The 20,169-nt window shown below is 39.9% G+C and overlaps 1 protein-coding gene and 1 long non-coding RNA gene across 5 annotated transcripts in view; one reads left to right on the top strand and one right to left on the bottom strand.

The window, feature by feature from the left end:
- LOC121029673 (uncharacterized) overlaps positions 1–4,549 on the bottom strand; it is a 30,709-nt gene extending 26,160 nt beyond the window's left edge. Inside the window, exon 1 of the long non-coding RNA XR_005789830.1 lies at positions 4,441–4,549. This is a non-coding gene — a long non-coding RNA (uncharacterized LOC121029673). The remainder of the gene's footprint in view (positions 1–4,440) is intronic.
- A 38-nt stretch (positions 4,550–4,587) lies between these two features.
- SLC17A5 (solute carrier family 17 member 5) overlaps positions 4,588–20,169 on the top strand; it is a 49,871-nt gene continuing 34,289 nt past the window's right edge. The window contains exons 1-4 of one of the 4 annotated variants that reach the window (XM_040473965.1): positions 4,588–4,780; positions 11,999–12,195; positions 14,182–14,415; positions 17,606–17,693. In XM_040473965.1, coding sequence (XP_040329899.1) covers positions 4,687–4,780; positions 11,999–12,195; positions 14,182–14,415; positions 17,606–17,693 — 613 coding nt within the window. In that variant the 5' untranslated portion in view covers positions 4,588–4,686. Of the gene's footprint in view, positions 4,781–11,375; positions 11,476–11,998; positions 12,196–14,181; positions 14,416–17,605; positions 17,694–20,169 lie in introns of those variants that run through there. The other 3 variants (XM_040473963.1, XM_040473964.1, XM_040473966.1) reach the window with 3 other exon arrangements.

Raw genomic sequence — 20,169 nt, 5'->3', positions numbered from 1 at the left:
ATGGTTAGTGGAATTTAACTCACATAACTGTATGAGAAAAAGATCTCCAGATGGTGAAGAGTTTCTTATAAATAATAATGTGATACAATTTAAAGAAAATAATTACTAAATCCTAGAGATTCAAACCCATAAAATGACAAAGAATTTATAAATTAACCCTCAGAAATCAATTCTCAGATGATTGTCAAGTTTGGCAAAACAAAACAAAACAAAATATTGACTAAAACATTTCAATTACCAATACAATTCAATAATCATGATAATTACTGATTATTTTTTTAGAGAAAAAGCTAGGAAAAAGAAATGATGATTTTATAGGACCACACTGTTCATCCAAAAATTATTATAAGGTTTAATATTTCTAAATTTAGTGGTTCAAATATTGTCCTCCATTCAAATTTTTACTCCCTGTATATTTCTATCTACTTGTAATTCTCACCTTAGTAGTCTCACCAAGGCCAAAATAATAAGGCACTGTGAAACATGATAAGCACAGTGAAAGAACAGATGCTAGGAGCTGCATAGCCTGCAAAGGTAAATAAGATGTGGTCCCAGCTCCTAGGAAACCTAAAGTCTTAAAAGGGAGCTAAGACAGTTACACAGCCAACTACTAACTACATAACTCCAGAGAGAATGTGATATGTATTTTTAAAAAGGTATAATGAAAGTCAAAGGGAGTTCCTAGCATGGGTAAGCTCATTTTGCAAAACAAACTTAACAATAAAAATTGTAATAGCTAACATATATTGAGACTTGCTACCTACCATGTACTGTGATGTATATGCATTACGTTATTTAATCCTTACAAAAACCCTATGAGGTTGTTTCTACTATTATCTTCAGTTTATGGAGGAGGAAAACAGCTAAAATCTTTTGAACTTGGCACTCTGCCCAGATGTCTTTTTCGTTTTGTTTTGTTTTCCCTATCCAAAGACATTATTCTGGGAGCACCTGGGTGGCTTAGTCAGTTAGACATCCAACTCTTGGTGTAGGCTCAGGTCATGACTTCACGTCACGGTTTGTCACTTCAGGCCCCACTGTCAGCATGGAGACTGCCTAGGATTCTCTCTCTCCCTCTCTCTCTTCCCCTCCTCCGCACTCTCTGTGTCTCACAATAAACTTAAAAAAAAAAAAATTAAAGGCATGAGGGAAAAATAAACCCTCATATGGTCTAGAGCTGCTCTGTCCAATATGGTGCCCACTCCACATGTGGTAACTAAATGCTTGAAACATGGCCGATCCTAATGATGATGTGCTATAAGTGCAAAATACACAGAGATATTGAAGATTTAGTACTAGAAAAAGAGTGTAACATATCTCACTAATAGTTTTATATTGATTAGATGTTGAATTGATAAAATTTGATATAATGTGTTAAATAATATATAGTATAAAATTCATCTCATCTTTTTTGTTTCTTAAGTTTGTTTTAATGTAGCTATTAGAAAATTTTAAATTATATATGTAGCTTTCACTATATTTCTATTCAAAGCATCAGTTTAGAGTGTTGGTAAAACAAGGAATTACCAACCAAAAAATAAATAACATTGACAACAATCCTCTATGGTAGTGAGCAATCGGGAAGTAAATGCCAGAAATGAGGGCAAAAAAAGATGCCATCTTATGCTTTTTTTTTTTTTTTAATTTCTCTCTGGAACATTATAAAACAACACAAAAGTATTTTCTCTGGGTTTAGAAGCAATGACAATGCAGTAGCAAGAAATACATCCAGCACCATCTTGATTTCTAACATCATTCATTTTGGAGAAATGGCAGGAGCAGAGGCTATACAGGCTGAGCCTAGAATCTGTTTGTTTATTTTGAGAGAGAGAGAGAGAGATGGGGAGGGGCAGAGGGAGAGAGAGAATCTTAAGCAGGCTCCATGCTCAGCATAGAGCCCAACGTGGGGCTTGATCCCACTACCTTGGGATTACGACCTGAGCCAAAATCAAGAGTCAGATGCTCAACTGACAGCCACAGAGAAGCCCTTAAAACATCTTACTAAACCAGAAAGTAAGGTAGAGATAAAAACAAAACACAACAATGGAGACAAGCAAAAGGGACACAGGAACCAACTGAAAGATCTTCCAATTACCAACTTGGAACAATTTGAGCAACAAAATAAGTAACATAGTGTTGCATTATAACCCAAAGTATAAAATAAATAACTATGGGCCTGTAATATACATAAATACTTGAATGAATGAATGAATGAATGAATGACTATGAGAGAATACACAAATCTCCCATACAAAAGAATTCTGCTCTTCAAAGACTTAGAGAATAACTCCCCTATCCCTTAAGTGTAAGCTGCATTACTGACTTCTACCAAAGAAAAAAGTTGGAAAGGGAGGAGGGGAAAAGGAGTAACTTTACAGGGGGGGAAAGCTGACAAACATGATCTCAGGTATGTGATGAAGCTTAACATCACCAGTGATAATCATCAGTGATAAGTTATATTGACAGCACATTCCCTTGAAATTACAGGATGAGAATGGCACTTTACCTCTGCAGTCTTCCCCCAGTCCAATTACAAGAAAAACATCAAACAAACCCAAATTGAGAGACTTTCTACAAAAACTACCAGTACTCTACAAAATTGGCAAGGTCAACAAAAACAAAGAAAGTCTGAGAAACCATCAGTCTACAGGAGCCTAAGGAGACACAGTGACTAAATGTAAGTGTTATCCTGGATGGGATCCTAGGACAGAAAAAGAACATTAGGTAAAAACTAAAGGAATCTGAATAAAATATGAACTTCAGTTTAATAACCTATCAATATTGGCTAATCAGCTGTGACCAACATATCAAAGTATTGTAAGATCTTAAGAGGTCAAACCAGGTAAAGAGTAGAGAGCACTCACTGTACTATCTCTGCAACTTTCCTATAAACCTAAAACTCTTAAAATAAAAAGCATATTTTTAAAAATGGGGGAGGCCTCTTCTGGTTTGAAATTTTTCATATATGTTGGAATCCTTATTCCAAGTCTTCTATAAACTTGTTATTCATTGCTTCTTAGCAATACAGAATCTCAGGCCCATTCCAGATGTATTAGTCAGGGTTTCCTAGAGAAACAGAACCGAGAGAGAGAGAGAGAGAGAGAGAGAGAGAGAGAGAGAGAGAGTGTTATATAAGGAATTGGCTCATGCAATTATGAAAGCTGGGAAGTCAAATCTGCAGTGTGAACCTGCAGCATAGACACCCAGGAGAGACTGTGTTGCAAATGATGTGTAAAGGCAGTCTGCTGGACAACTACCCCTTGGCTGGGGAGTGGGGTCTTTTGTTCTATTCAGGCCTTAGATTGAATAAATTCAACCCACATTATAGAGGGCAATCTGCTTTAGCCAGAGCTCACTGATTTAAATGTTAACCTCATCCAAAACACCCTGCAGGTTGACACATAAAATTAACTGTCACACCAGAGCTGATAGATCCGAATTCGCATTTTAAGACGCTCTGCGGGGTAATTTCACCCATAGTCAAGTTTGAGTGGCATTGCTGTAGAAGACTCCAAAAAGGCCAGAATCCCACCCCCTACCCCTCTTGAAGAGCTTAGAATCTGCATTGTCATTTCAGTAACTCAGAAACAAGGCTTGATTTGTTGTTTTCACTTGGTAACTCTCCTGGCATTTACTGATCTGGAGGTGAGAGAGAACCTCAGAAATCTTCACCCTCCGTGCTGGGTAAGGTTAACCCTCCCATTCGGTCCCTCATGGATCTCACCAAGCCCCTGACCTGGTTTTTACTGGTCTGTGAGTCTTCCCCGACTACACTGAACTCCCCAAGGTCATCTACCACATCTTATTTTTCCTTTCTCCAGGACTTTATTACTCACGATAACAGCTCAACTGAAACCTGTGGCCTGTGGTCAGGACCGCAGGTCCACCTCCGTCCCACTCCCACTGCCCCATCCCCCAATTCCCCACCCCACCCCCTAGGCAGACTGGTCCCTTTTACTCTTTCCCAGAGTCAGCAAATGCCAGAAGTTGCTATCCGAATTAGAACTAGGGAGACATTACACACACATATTAGAGGATTCTATAAATTGAATCATGTGAAACTGACAACATTGGCTTTTTTGACCCACAAAATCAGCTATTTCATAGGAACGAACAATGTGTGTCCATTCAGTTTTTTCCTCCTCAAAAGCTACTTTAGGGACAATATGCTGGGCGGGTAGATAGTACCAGGATTGCTGATATTCATGGCAATTTACTACTAACGAATGAACGTCAAAATACACACCACCCACTTCTAAATTTGCTCCAAGCCCTCCCCTTAATTATGCGCGATTCAAGTCGTTGCCTCCTGAAGGGTCCCATTCAATCCGGGTCCCGCAGGAGCAGCCCCTAAGCTTTACAAGGGAGCGCAAGAGGGGTTTTCCTCGTAACACCGACGATCCGACAAGCCCAGAGCCCCAGGGCCGAGAAAACACTGACCTCGCCCTGCCAGGCCACAACTCCCAGAATTCTGCTTTCCCCCACCCAACCGCTCCAGAGTTGCCCGAACCTAAGATGGCGGCGGCGGAAGAGGCGGTGCAGCCGCCTGTGGGCGGTGCCGCGGTGACGAACGCAGCCGAGGGGCGGTGCCAGGCCCGGGGCTGTGCCCGCGCGGCCCAGGCCTTCGGCTGTCCGGCCGCCGCTCTCCTTTCTGAAGGTATCGAACGCCTGCTCCGCGGAGGCGTCATGAGGTCCCCGGTTCGGGGCCTGGCCTCCAGCGATGGCGAGGAGGGCTCAGATAGGACGCCCTTGCTGCAGAGCACCCCGCGGGTGGAAGCCGGTGAGTAGCGAAGCTGTCCGAGGGCGGGGGTGGCCAGGGTATGCTCGTCCTTGGCCAGTGGGACCAGAGCTGCTGCCCCTCAAGGGGTCTTGAGAAAGGGAAGCCAAGGCGCGAGGGAATTCGAGGAGCGGGATCCATTCCCCGCCCTGCTCAGCCCCCTCCTGCCCAGGTGCCCAGAAGCTGCTCTGGGGTCTGGAGGGGACCTTGAGGCCAGGCCGGGCTGAAGTCTCGGGTGGGGCCTCGGCAGGTGCAGCCCTGAAGGGTCTGGGCGGGAGCTGCTGGGCGCCGCAGGCGCTGGGCTCCTGGCAGTTTTCGATAACATCAAGCGGGGCACCCTGTGGAAGAATGCATTGGAGGAGAACCTGCAAATCAATGGGCAAAGGGCCGGGCAGAGGACCCGGTGTAAGAGCAAACTGTGAGAGATGCCTGCAGATGGGTGGGCAAAGGGTTGGACGGAACTGCTAGGTCTCCTTCCCTGTCACCGCCAGGTTTCCGCAGCTGCTGTCCGCCAACTTGTAATCTGGTAGCTCCTGGGGCGGAGAGGGGAGACCGAAAAACAGGATTGAGGTTAACATATTGTGTGTATATGGAGGAAAACTTGCATAACCCAGCGAATATCTTGAACTTGTGCACACATTTTTTTTTCCGTATGGTAGTCTCCGATTACATCGTAGCAGTCCACGATTTAAGTTAGAAAACAATTTAGTTATCCTCAAGATAGGATATCTATAAAGCTCTAAGATAACTTGTCAAAGGGCTTGCAACAAATAGAAGTACTTAACGTATCTTCCGTGAATTTGGGGAAGTTAAAATATATTACTATTTAATATTTTTAAATGTAACTTCTTTGAAAGTAATTAAAAATAAAGAACAAATCCGTTTGCAGGCATTCTGTAGTTTCAAAGATGTGTGCATGAGAAACAGAGTTGAATTAGAAATTTGACTTTTCCTGACCAAGAATAGGGTAGTCCTGTGGTATCTTTTTTATTTGTTTTTAACATTACCAGATGGTGGCAGTAGATGTGGCAACGTCAGAGCTCCATCCAGCAGCTGGGAGCTTATTTTAGAGGAGGCTCAGTGTAAATACTGTACCAGTGACGTTTTACCTAGAAATTGGACTTAGTTCCGTAAACTGCACTTTTTCTGTGGCATAGCTGTTAGCTTTCTATAATTTTCTTCTGTAAAATAATCTATTACGGAAATACAGAAACAAATGCCATAATCAAGATATTCCCTAGAGACTACTATATTCTGTTGCAGTTGAGAAAATATATATGTCTGTACCTTATCTATGCCTAAGTGTATACTTCTGATTTTAAGAAGAGGAAAGCTGATAAAATATCAGTTGTAAAATTTTACAGTAGTAAAAAGAACTTAGAAAGTACCATCTGGTGGTGCATCATTGTATACATAGACATCCGAGGGCCACAGAGGTTACATCCCAAAGGTTGCATGTAGCCATATTTGTGTTATATTTGAGAAATTCGTATTTGAAAAATGCTTAGTCATTTTTACTTGATCCATCACAAATTTACAAGTTCCCTACTCCACCATCAGTAAGAGGACATGGTTTTAAATTATACATAGTGTTTCTTTATTAAGAGAGCTAAAATTAAGATATGTTTCTTTAGTGTTAAGAATTAATACCACTCAGGTTGATGTAATATGATGGAATTTTCAGTAACCCAATTATTGTTTGCCTCTTAAGCATTTGCTTTTACTCAGCCTGGTGGATTTCAGAGATGCACACCAAAATGATGGGGAAAAGCTGGCCCAACACTGATAAACAATAGGAAGTCTATAGATTTTTCTGCTTAATTTAGGTAGGAGGAAGGGAGGGAACTAAGCAAGGAAGAGCAAAGCTTCCCCTCCCACACATAAAAATGCATTCCTCACACTTTATACCAGTTGAAGGTTTACTTTTGTATGAATGACATGTGCCTTATATTTGATTAAGTGGATTATCAAAATACTGTTGCACCAAAAATGTGTTCACTCAGGAGAAATGAGTTTTAGGGCTTCTAAGACATTTCTTTGTGTTTAAAGACAGAGCATGGATCTGGAGCCAGAGTGCCTAACTAACTTCCAAACCCAGCTCTGCTAACTTGTTCTGTGAGCTTTAGCAATTACCTAAGCTCTCTATGCATTCCTTATCAATAAATCAAATTTACAGGGTTACTGTGAGGATTAAATGAGCTAATAGGAAGTGCCTAGAAGAGTTTGGCACATAGTAAATGTTACTATTATCATTATCATTATTATCAGTGAAGACCATTTGGATTTTGCATTCCTCAGAGAATCTCGGCACAGTAAAATGACGTCCCCATTCTTCATGGTCACACCCTATTGGAACTTGTGATTTCCTAACTTGTAACAGTTCATTCTATGCTTTGTTTTCATTAATGGGGAGAGTGGTGTTTCCTTTTGTTTTTTTGCCTCTACTGTTCTGTTGCAGGGCTTACATTCAGGGCTCAATTACACAAGCACTGAGTTTCACAAGTATACTTTGTGTATTAAATGTAAGTTATGGCGTGCTGGTAGAGAGCAACCATGTTATAGAACAAAGGCAAATGGCCTTGGGTCATTGGGTCATTTGGGTCATGTTGTGTAACTGAATCCATTTTAGTGGAATTTGGTGTTTTCACATAAATGGGTATTAATTTGGGAGCTAAGAATACATAAAGATTTATCAGGAATTAATTACCCATAAGGCAGAGTAAGACTAGTTGAATATTACCCTTTTTAAAGGCAAAACATATTGTATTTGTGTTCAAGATTTTTTTTTTTTATGTTTATTTTTGAAACAGAGAGAGTGTGAGCAAGGGAGGGACAGAGAGAGAGGAGGACAGAAGATCTGAAGCGGGGCTCCGTACTGACAGCAGCGAGCCCAGTGTAGGGCTCGAACTCACAAATTACAAGATCATGATGTGAACTAAGTCAGACACTTAACCGACAGAGCCACCCAGTCACCTTCAAGATTTTTATTTTTTTTTAATCTCTATGCCAAACATGGGCTTGAACTCACAACCCCAAGATCAAGAGCTAGTCAGGCACCCTGATAGGAAATTTTTTTGTAATGCAGTTCTTGGGCCAAGGGTGCTCACTGTGTCCAGTGTCCCCCTTCCTTTAGGGAAAATCATCATCTGCATGGGTCAGTGTTCCCAACCATGAATTTTCCACCTGAGTCTCTCCCTCACTACTCAGTACTTCCTTGCTTCTTCCCACTGCCAAACCCTTCCACAATGAATAAATGCCTGGCATTCTAAGATTTTCACCAGCCTTCCCTCCACCCACACATCCTTGCTTCTACAGAAACCTGGCCTTCTGGGCATATCACTTTCACTCCTCACTGCTGCCTCAAGGAGTTATTATTTTCTCTTGCCGTGTGCTAATTGATGAGATTGACTCTTCTTTATTCCACATGGATGATGCTTCCAGACAATTACCCTTCACTCTCAATGCCTGGTGACTTCCTACTCATTGATGAAGACTAGTATAAATGTCCTTTCTCCAAGAGGCCTTCCCCGACCCCCCACCCACACATACACACACACAAGCAATTTAATGTGACTCCTTTGCCTCTTGTTACACACATATATGGTGGCACTCTATCTTATTGGTATAACTTTATCCAGGGTGAACAGGAAAGGAACTCACTTCTACTGAGTGTTTACCATAACTTCCCTAGAGTATTTCATTTAATCCACACACAACCCAGTGAGGTGCATTGTGGTTGCCTCATTCTAAGAGCCAAGAAACCTGAGAATGAAAACTATTAAGTAACTTCCCCAAAAACACAGACGATGAGATTCAGGACTGAGATTCATTCCCAGGTCTGCTTTTCTCTAAATTAGACTGTGTTCTTTCAAGTACACCCACTCCACATTCCTAAGTTTAAACCATATTTTAGAAGCTGGTGTTTGTTTTGATGGGTGCTCTGTTCGTTATGCAAGCATGATTTTGCTTTGAACTAGATTTCAAGGTGGCAGATGCCTGATGGATGTTCTCTCTCTTCATGATGCAAGCGTTCTTTTGTTGGACCAATTTCAAACATTATCCAAATTCACAGGCACATCTTGTCTAATCATCATACTTTCTTGAAATAAAACTTTTCTGACTGATTTGTAAGCAATAACCATTTTTATAAAGTAGCAACCATGTATTTTTAGTATCTCTTAAAACCTCATAGTCATATACTTTGTGACATCTGTGTTTTTTTATTTTCTGATTATTGACCGTGCCCCCAGAAAGTTAAAATTGTCTGATCCATAACTTCTTTGTCATATTTTCAAGTAATACCACCAACTTATAGCCCTACATCTTCTTCATAGGATAAGGTATATCAAAATCCAGGGGCGCCTGGGTGGCTCAGTCTGTTAAGCATCTGACTTCAGCTCAGGTCATGATCTTGTGGTTCATGAGTTCGAGCCCTGTGTTGGGCTCTGTGCTAACAGCTCAGAGCCTAGAGCCTGCTTCAGATTCTGGGTCTCCCTCTCTCTGCCCCCCCCCCCCCGACTTGCACTCTGTCTCTCTGTCTCTCTCAAAAATAAAAACAAAACATTAAAATTTTTTACAAAAAGGGTATGTCATAGTCCAAATAAAGCATCACATGGGGAGAAACTGATTACAATAAAATATGGTAACTGCAAATAGGATAGAAAGGAGTAATAACATTACAAGTCAGAATAGCATAAAATAAAGTTGTCTGGACTAATTAGTAAGCTGAATTACTAGTAACTTACCCCCTTCCTTTCACTTACTGCCACATCTAATATGTAGGCAAGGCCAGTCAGTTCCGCTTTTAAATTTATCTTAAATCTGCCCATTTCTCTCCATTGCCTCTGCTTTATCCTAGTTAAAGCCACCTTCATCTTGGGGCGCCTGGGTGGCTCAGTCAGTTAAGCGGCCGACTTCGGCTCAGGTCATGATCTCGCAGTCCATGAGTTCAAGCCCTGCGTCGGGCTCTGTGCTGACAGCTCAGAGCCTGGAGCCTGTTTCAGATTCTGTGTCTCCCTCTCTCTGACCCTCCCCCGTTCATGCTCTGTCTCTCTCTGTCTCAAAAATAAACTTTAAAAAAAAAAAAAAGCCACCTTCATCTCTTTCCTGAAAGACTCTAATAGTCCCTTAAGTGATTTTTCTGAGTCTACATCTTCTACCATGATTCACACTTTTCTCCCTTTGTAATTTACACACAGCAACCAGAGAAGCTCTTGAAACCACAATTACCTGTTGTCACTCCTCTGCTGAAGTAGGTAATGAACTTTGTAAATAATACTTTGGCAAAGCAGACAGTACATATATCTGGAGTTTTCTTACTCCAAATTACACCGAGTAACACATTTTGGTCGAGTAACACATTTTGGTTGTCCAAATTTGGCAAGATTATGAGGCCCCATCCAGATTTCTTTGTATTACTGGCACAGAGCAATGATAAAACATGCCTTGCACTATCCAAAGCCTCCCTAACTAGATAGCAGCCCATTGGTTGGAGCAGAGAGCAAACGTTTCTAGATTCAGGTAACACAGACAGCATGAATGGAGCTTTAGAAATACAGTTCTCACAGATCTAGGTCTAACAATGGCAGTGGTGCCATAATTCTAATAGCTGTACTCCTCCAAAAGGAGTCAATTGAAAAGTTCTGTCATAAGTGATGTAATGCCTACACAGAAGAAACACTGATAGCAGTTGTTAAGTGTCTGAAGGCTTATAGGAAAGTGAGTTTGATCATAGTATTTAAGAACATCCCTAAGTATAGTCATGCCATATTCATTAATGCTTCAGTCTGAATCAGTCAGTCTGAATCAGTACCAAGACCTTTGTACTCTGAAAAACATATTTTTGTTTGAGGGTAGGTAAATGAAAACACCAGGATTCCTGAGTAGGGGAAAAGTGTGTATGTAGTATTAATATGTAATTACCCAAATAAAGCATACTTATATTCATATATAGGTATTGAACCAAGTAAAACAGATGCTCATGTCTTTCAACAGCTATTTCTCTCTCAGTGCTCACCAAACTTAAAGGTGTTAAGACCCTGGATTAGCCACTCTCTCTGTCACTAAGGGATCAATCAACCTTAACTTCCTAAATTCCTGTCCCCTCTCCAATTCTGCAACTCAGTAAAAGAAGCAAAAGACAGGGGCGCCTGGGTGGCGCAGTCGGTTAAGCGTCCGACTTCAGCCAGGTCACGATCTCGCGGTCCGTGAGTTCGAGCCCCGCGTCAGGCTCTGGGCTGATGGCTCAGAGCCTGGAGCCTGTTTCCGATTCTGTGTCTCCCTCTCTCTCTGCCCCTCCCCAGTTCATGCTCTGTCTCTCTCTGTCCCCCCAAAAAATAAATAAACGTTGAAAAAAAAAATTAAAAAAAAAAAAAAAAGCAAAAGACAGAATAAGTGCATACGCCTGTAATTATAGTAAAAAATAGATCAAAACTCCTCCTCTCACATGATCTTTCTTTCATTGGTTCCTCCAGCCATTCCGCCTTCATTTTTTTTTTATCCTTGTGGTACCTTCACTTACTTCCTTTTTTAATTTGGGCCCTTTAAGCATGAGCAACTGAGCAACTGTCACAGATGCTGCAACTGTCATAGATTCTGCAAGTTTGCTTCCGGATTCTTAAACACATTTAGTTTAGGAGGACCTTAAGTGTTAATCATGGCTTCTGATTCAAACCCAGCCTCTGAGGATACTTTTCAAGGTAAGAAATTTATCAAGAGGAGTTTCAGGCCCTAGCCTTGGCAGGAAATTTTTGTGCTGTGCTACAATTACAGTGAGATGGCCACTAATCCATAGTCAGTAGTATGTGTGCTATGCTGTGGTGAATACTCTAGTACTTATCGGCCATGATATAGATAGTTTTTCAGAAATAGTGATGCCATTAAACCCCTTATCTGTTTTTCTCATATCTTTGTCAACTGACAGTTCTGAGGCTGTAATGGAGATCTTTCTGAGCAGAGTTGGTAAAGCTATTGCCTTCGTGTTTTAAAAAACTGTCTTATAGTTCAGGCTCTCATGTGTTACATGTTTATCAAAACTACAGCTGCTGAGAACAAATTCTCTTTGATAAATGTTTTCAGATATGCTCAACCTGAGATTATTCTCAGAAAAATATTCATGATTTATGAATTTGTGTACTTCTAAAAAGTAACCTTTTTAGTAATTTAGACAATATCATCTAAGTTATTCTTCTAGTGAAAGTTGTCCCCCAATATTTATTTCAGCTCCAGTGTGCGGCTCTGCTCGTTATAACTTAGCAGTGTTGGCGTTTTTTGGTTTCTTCGTTCTCTATGCATTACGGGTGAATCTGAGCGTGGCATTGGTGGATATGATAGATTCAAATATGACTTTAGCAGATAATAAAACTTCCAAGGAGTGTGCAGAGCATTCTGCTCCCATAAAAGTTCTTCATAATCAAACGGTAAGTGCTACTTTATAAACAGTCTTATTCCTAAAATATGACCAAGTTAAAATACTGAAAAGTCTTTCTGCATCCTATAGAAACCATCAACACTTGATTCATGTAAGCTGAGTCTTTTTCCTTTGTGTTTTTCCAAGCACTAGTTGAACAGTAACATAACTACAGCTACTGCTACTTGGTGTAATACACCTTGATCTGTTTGAAAAGTAGTTTTTCAGTTTCCTCTATAAACATACCAATCATCCTTGAAGATAATTTGGAAAAACCCGTTTAGCATACCAGAAAATTTGATTGTTTTAGATGTTGCTGAATAATTTTTACGGGACTTTTGTTCAATAGCTGTTTTGCTTAAAAGGTTATGGTTGCAGGAAAGCTTGGGTCATCTGCAGTATGAAAAATAAGAACAGGTCAGTCTTTTAGGACATTCTTTTTCTAAAACTTACGTTATGCTTAACCTAAACTGCTTAAGTCACTTTGCCTGCTTCATGTTATAGTAGAATTGATAAGTGTGTGCTCATCATTTGTTCAGAATTGAGTTTTATATACTTTAAACACTTTATTTTGCTTATCAGACAGAGAGAAAAGGAGAAAAGGCTGGTGTCCTTTTTTATGAGCTTATTTTCATCCATTCCCAGGGTTCACGAAGAAGCCAGATCACACTTGGGTTAGTCTCCTCTGCCATTTATAAACAAGAGCATTCAAGTACAGGAAGTTTTTGCCTAAACAAGCATACATACAAAATAGTGACTTACCAAAAAAATTTTTATTTGACCTTAATAATGTTGCTGAATTCATATTTGGGTTCACATCACCCACTTTTCCTACTTCAACCTATGACTTATAACTGCTGGACAGTTCATGAAGTCCAATAATTCCACAGATAAGCTACAGATTAATACTGCAAATAAGGATAATTAGAGGGGTGCTTTGTATCTTTCCCTTTGGCAAGTGCTTTCGTTGACCTAGCTAAATTGTATTCATCTGCCTTATATCAGCAGTAAAAACAAATCCTGCAATTGTTCTTGACACATTGGCTCAGTGATACAACTACATGCATTAAAGATGTCAGATATTCTTGGGGCGCCTGGGTGGCGCAGTCGGTTAAGCGTCCGACTTCAACCAGGTCACGATCTCACGGTCCGTGAGTTCGAGCCCCGCGTCGGGCTCTGGGCTGATGGCTCAGAGCCTGGAGCCTGTTTCCGATTCTGTGTCTCCCTCTCTCTCTGCCCCTCGCCCGTTCATGCTCTGTCTCTCTCTGTCCCAAAAATAAATTAAAAAAAACGTTGAAAAAAAAGAAAAAAAAAAAAAAAGAAAAAATAAAGATGTCAGATATTCTGATTAGTCACTAAATCTTCATCATTACCTTACTGTGTGCTGCTACTAATTAAAAGACATTTCCTACTCACATGAAGTTTATGGCTTGGTTTAAATTCTTGTTCTTTCGTCTTGTTCTTTGTGCTTGTTCAAGTGTTTGTTCTGAATTGGGGAGATATTAATGATCTATATTTATGCATACTAATAACCAACATTAAGTGAACACTTCGTGTGTGTCAGGCCTTTTTCATTTAACTTCCCAGATCACAAATCCAGTAAGTAAAAGAGCGAGGCTTGAACCCAGGCCTGGCTCCAAAGCCTAGCTCAGCCTATAGAGTATTCTGTTTAGTAGAATTTCTGGATTGAACCTGTACCTGTTTTTTGGTCCTTCTTGGTCATGGTCATTACAAAGCCTCTACAACTCATCCTAGAGTCTAGTTTCATAAAATAGCGAGCCTTCTTGCAGTTTACGGCTTTCAATTATTTTTATTGTCTTCTAGAAGTGGCATGTCTGTGTTGTGGTGACTCACGTACCTAGTAGAAAGTTTGCAAGTTCTTCACTCGAAAACAGTGACTCAAAATTACATTTATGTGTACTTAGATGCCAATTAGACAAAAGAGCTGTTTAGTCAAGGTCTTAAAAGCTTGTTTTTGTCCTCCTGCTCTTTATAGGGTAAAAGGTACCAGTGGGATGCAGAAACACAAGGATGGATTCTCGGTTCTTTTTTTTATGGCTACATCATCACCCAGATTCCTGGAGGATATATTGCCAGCAAAGTGGGCGGGAAACTGCTGCTAGGATTTGGGATCCTTGGCACAGCCATCTTCACCCTGTTCACTCCTGTTGCTGCAGATTTTGGAGTTGGAGCCCTCATTGTACTCAGGGCCCTAGAAGGACTAGGAGAGGTAATCTTTTTCTCTGTTTTGTTTTTCCTCTTAGCCCGTATCACTTTCTTACCTCCTTAAAATTATCATTCTTTGGTATGAATATAAACCAACAGTTGACATCAGAAGATAGGACTTATTTTTTAATTAGAAGGATGATTAATGGGGTGCCTGGATGGCTCAGTTGGTTGAGTGTCCAACCCTTTATTTCGGCTCAGGTCATGATCCCAGGGTTGTGGGATCCAGCTCTGCTTCAGGTTCCACGCTGAGCATGGAGCCTGCTTGAGATTCCCTCCCTCTCTCTCTCTCTCTCTCTCTCTCTGCCCCTCTCCCCTGCACACACCCTCTCTCTCTCTCAAATTGAAAAAAAAGAGAAGTGAATAACTAGAAAATAATTGGAGTGATTTCATATCAGTGAGGTCAATGGGTTCTCAGGTGGGAACATGATGAAACTGGAAGCTTTGCTAAAAACTCAGAGAAAACATTTCCCAGGGAACACTTCACAGGTCTTCTGACTCTTACTTCAGGAGATAAGAAAATAAGTGACTAGAGGAACATCTGACTTCAGCTAAGGTCATGATCTTGCAGTTTGTGGGTTCAAGCCCCGCATCCGGCTCTGTGCTGACAGCTCAGAGCCTGGAGCCTGCTTCGGATTGTGTCTCCCTTTCTCTCTGCCCCTGCCCCATTCATGCTTGCTCACTCGCTCTCTCTCTCTCAAAAATAAATAATAAAACGTTTAAAAATGAAAAAGAAAAGACAAGAAATGACTATTAAAACGGTTAAGATAGACCATCTTTACCTCTTGAATTTTTGCTGGTTTATCTCTCCTTTATCATTAATTGATTGCCCAGATCTAAAACACATTTTACACAATGGTTTGTCAAATTGCCTTGTTTTACTTTTAAATGTGTTGTTATTCATAGAGCTTCCTCTTTGTTCTTTTTTCTGGTTCTGAACTTAGAGACAAATAATTTATCATTTTTTATAACTGCCGTTGGTTTTATGATTTTTCTGGCCTTTCTGCTGCTTTGAGAATTGTTATCAGTTTTTATCTGTTTTTTCCTCTACTCCTAAGATTTTTATCACTTGAAAATTTTAATTCCTTATGTTTCATTTCCTTTCCACTTCTCTTTTGCATTTCATCATATATACCTCTATCTTTAAATAATGATCTCTTTTTGTTTCTAACTTTGCGCTTCTACCTATGAAATGGAAGCATATATTTATTTTGCTCTTAACATTTCTTTAACCCAAACGAAATAGTGTCCTCTGAGTTTGGTATATAGAATGAAAGTTAAGGGGCGCCTGGGTGGCTCAGTCAGTTAAGTTCCGACTTCAGCTCAGGTCATGATCTCACAGCTCGTGGGTTCTAGCCCCGTGTCAGGCTCTGTGCTGACATCTCGGAAGCAGCCTGGAGCCTGATTCGGATTCTGTGTCTCCCTCTCTCTCTGCCCCTCCACCACTCATGCTCTGTCTCTCTCAAAAATAAATAAACATTAAAAAAAAATTTTTTTTTTTAAAAGAATGAAAGTTAGTAGTAGCAATGTACATGCTGTGTTGGAAAAACACTGACTAGAGTCATAAGATCAGAGTTTGGATAACAACTCCACTGTATCTAATGGTGAAACCGTAGGTAAGCCCTAATCTCTAGACCTCAGTTCCATCATTTTTAAAATTGGGACTAAACTACGTGCCCCATCCTCAGTCACAGCTCAGATGTGATAATGATTGCTACAGTGCTTCAGAGATTGCCAAATACTGTTTAAATTTAAGCTTTGATCACTTAATAAGCAATCTTATTTTGTCCTTATCAAATAGAGATGTACTAAATAAACTGTTTTGACTACAAAATAAGAATTACTCCCCTATTACCAGGTTCCTCTTCTCCTTACCTAAGTAAAATATGCTTCGTTGCAGCATAATTTCTCTGATCCAGATATTGAATAGCCTTGCTGAATGTATTCCCATATGTTAGCTTCTTGTCTGTTTATACCACTAATTTAGCATTATAGTATATTGGTTATATTAATACTACTCTCTCAAGTAACCATGTTACATCTAACCAGAAGTTGTGTTTGTTCTTTTGTATGTCTCTGTTCGTCCAGTATATATCATATGTATATTGCCTAATCCATAAACTTAAGTCAGCATCTTTCCTCCCTAGCATGATTCACCATAAATATACCTACATTGTCCCTAGGGTTTTATAATGAAGTTTTCTACAACATAATCTCTGTAGATGTTTCCCAACACCTTAATCTTTATTCTGTAATGACTCATCCTGTGGTTGCTCTATGATACAAATTCTTATCAACTTGCAATGCTGCCTAAATCATTTGTGCCTTCTGTTGGTATTTCTTGCTCCCTTTTTTGTTTTTGAAGGAATCAGTAGAAAGTACAAAGTGTTAAAGCATTTATTCTTATCTCCACTAATAATAGCACTAGCTATTGGCTTTACAACAATCGTGCAAGATAGGAAGTATTGTATTTGTTTTACAGATAAAGAAATGGAAGTTCCAGGAAGTTAACTAATCTTTGTGAAGCTGCACAGTTAGTGGCCAAAGAGAGCTGTGAATCCACTTCTTTGAATATACCAAAATCTATTCCCTCCCATTCTCCTCCAGCATCTCCTCCTCTCCCAAGTCTCTGTGACTCTCCTGCCTGCCCAGTTCCAGCCCCTTTATATCAGTAATTGGCATTTACTAGGCTAGTTATCACTGAGGGTGGGGGGGAAGACTATAAATGCTCTAATTCAATTCATCGGGTTTTTTTGTAGGACAGTTTTTCTTGTTGATTAAGGTCAATTTGAATTTTCTTCCAGTACGCCAAAACATTAGCTCAGCATTTTTAAAAGTTATATCTTGGTAGTAATATTCCCATTTCATTCAGGCCATTAATAAAGTAAATGAAAAAAATTGGCCTTGAGAAGGATTCCTTTATGTCATCCTTCAGTACCTTCTTTCAGATTTATTGTAACCCTTACCCTGGAGTCCTCAAGCCAATTGACAGAATCAATCTTTGTTGAGACTTCGAAAGTATTTCACTAGAAGGTATTTTCACTCAAGACTGTAGAGGCATCTCACTTCATGGAACCTGATTCTAGTTTGATTCTTATCCAGAAATTTCTCTTACAACAAAATACTCAACTGAATTTAAAACATTCACAAATCTACCTTGTATTTCAGCAGAAATATCTTTTTCCTCTCCTCAGGGTGTTACATTTCCAGCTATGCATGCCATGTGGTCTTCTTGGGCTCCCCCTCTTGAACGAAGCAAGCTTCTTAGCATTTCATATGCGGGTAAGGCAACTATTCTTATATAAATTTTGCTACATGTGTATGTCAGCCTTGGATAAAAAAAAAAAAAAAAAAAAAAAAAAACCACCTGCACACCAGAATGATGTTAGATGCCTCCTTTACATGAAAATTAAGTTTTAGAGATATAATTTTATTATTAATTTTTTTCTTTGGCTTAACATATAGCAATGTGGCTTACTTAACTAATATCATTTTCTCCATCTGCCATCATTTATTTCAAAACATGTTGCTCATTCAGATGTGAATGCCACGGGTTGTTTTTTTTTTTCTTTTTTAAGGTCCAATAGCTGGAAAGCTGAACACTTTTGTCCTTAAAGTGTGATTTCAATTTTTTTTTTTTTGTAAATGTTTATTTATTTTTGAGAGAGAAAAAAAAGCACGAGCAGGGGAGGGACAGAGAGGGAGACAGAGAATCTCAAGCAGGCTCCACACTGCCAGCACAGAGCCTGATGTGGGGCTCAAACTCACAAACCGTGAGATCATGACCTGAGCTGAAGTCAAGAGTCATACGCTTAATCAACTGAGCCACCCAGGTGCCCCTTCTGATTTCTCATTTGATTGTCTAATGAGCATATCATGATTCTCAGTCTCTCTCTTCATACATCTTTTTTCTCTGCATTTATTTGCCAACATTTTGATCTATGGGTGAGATAGCATAAGCTTTATATATGAATTATAATTTTACCAGATCATACACTGAATGAAAACTTTTGGACTGACTGCTTTTAAATTTTTTTTTCAACGTTTATTTATTTTTGGGACAGAGAGAGACAGAGCATGAACAGGGGAGGGGCAGAGAGAGAGGGAGACACAGAATCGGAAACAGGCTCCAGGCTCTGAGCCATCAGCCCAGAGCCTACGCAGGGCTCGAACTCACGAACCGCGAGATGGTGACCTGGCTGAAGTCGGACGCTTAACCGACTGCGCCACCCAGGCGCCCCTGGACTGACTGCTTTTAAATACATTGGCTGAGAAAGACCTCTCTGTGGTGACTTTTAAGCTAAAATCTGAAGGATAAGAATGAATCAGTCATGCAAAGAGCAGAAAGAGGAGCATTCCAGCCAACCAGAACAGCATGTACAAGGACTCTCAGGCAGGACATAAGAGTTCAAAGAAATGAAAAACCACTGTGGGTGGCTAGCACTTAATGAATAAAGGGCATAATGGCATAAGATGAGGTTGGAGAAATATACATGGGCCAGATTATATCAAACCTTACAGGCCACAGGAAGAAAAGTAGATTTGGGATTTTTTTCCTCCAAAATACAATGGGGAGACATCAGAGGTTTTGAATCAAGAGAGAGACATGATCCGATTTACATTTTAAGAAAATGATTCTGACAGCAATGTAGAGATTGATGTGAGAAATCTGATGATAGTTCATGAGCAGGTACTACCTGTGGTTCCTCTTTACCTATTGAGTAAAGTCTAAGCCTGAACTGTGGGTCAAGATTCTTTACAGTCTTCACCACTTCATTTCCACTAGCCTGGTCCCTGACACACAGTGTCTGAAGTAAAGTAGATATTCAGTAACTACCCAACCTATTTTTCCAGCCTTTACCTTCTATTCCTTTCCTTTACCCGAGTGAAGTTCCCAAACTCACTCTCTGCTTCCCTACATCCATTCCTTTACTCCTCCTATTACATCTGCCTCCATATCATCTTTCTTACCTTGTTTCTACAAGACAAAAATCTCACCCGTCTTTCAAAGTCTATTGCTGCTTCATATATCTTTTCCTGACCTCTGTAAGTCAGAGGTAATCTGTCCCATGTTTGAACTTCCGCATTGCCCTGTGACACTTAACACTTTCTAAGATGTGATAATTATTTGTTTATTTTTGTCTCCTACATAAGACTAAAACTTGAGACCAGAAACAATATCTGATTATTTTAGCTGCCACTGTACCTATTAAGATATCTTCTATTTGATGATGAAAATTAATTTCAAGGCACCTGAGTGGTTTAGTCGGTTAAGTGTCCAACTCTTGATTTCGTCTCAGGTCATGATCCCAGGGTCATGGGATCAAGCCTTGCGTTGGGCTCTGCTCTGAGCATGGAGCCTGCTTAAGATTCTCTCTCTCTCTCTCTCTCTCTCTCTCTCTCTCTCTCTCTCTCCCCCTCTCTCCCTCTGCCCCTCTCTCCCACTCATGCTCTCCCTTTCTCAAAAAACAAAAAAAACAAACAAAAAAAAGAATTTCATTATTTACTTATCTGAAACAATTGTTTGTAATATATTTGGGGCAAATTACATTACTAAAAGCTTCATTCTTATATCATCAAGTATACTGCAGTACATTATGTTTATCAGCCTTAGAGACCATATTTGAACCTTCCCCCAAACACCTGGATTTCTAACACATTTACTAGTAATGTGTCATTTACTAGCTCATGTTATGATAGGTCCTATATTGATGATACATTCTAATTCATCAACAGCTACGTAGTTGTAACTAATGTA

Source organism: Herpailurus yagouaroundi, unplaced genomic scaffold (genome assembly GCF_014898765.1).
Source record: "Herpailurus yagouaroundi ecotype Mexico unplaced genomic scaffold, PumYag 139, whole genome shotgun sequence".
NCBI classification, from domain to species: domain Eukaryota; kingdom Metazoa; phylum Chordata; class Mammalia; order Carnivora; family Felidae; genus Herpailurus; species Herpailurus yagouaroundi.
Note: the sequence above shows the minus strand (reverse complement) of the source record. Positions and strands in the feature narration are given on the sequence as shown.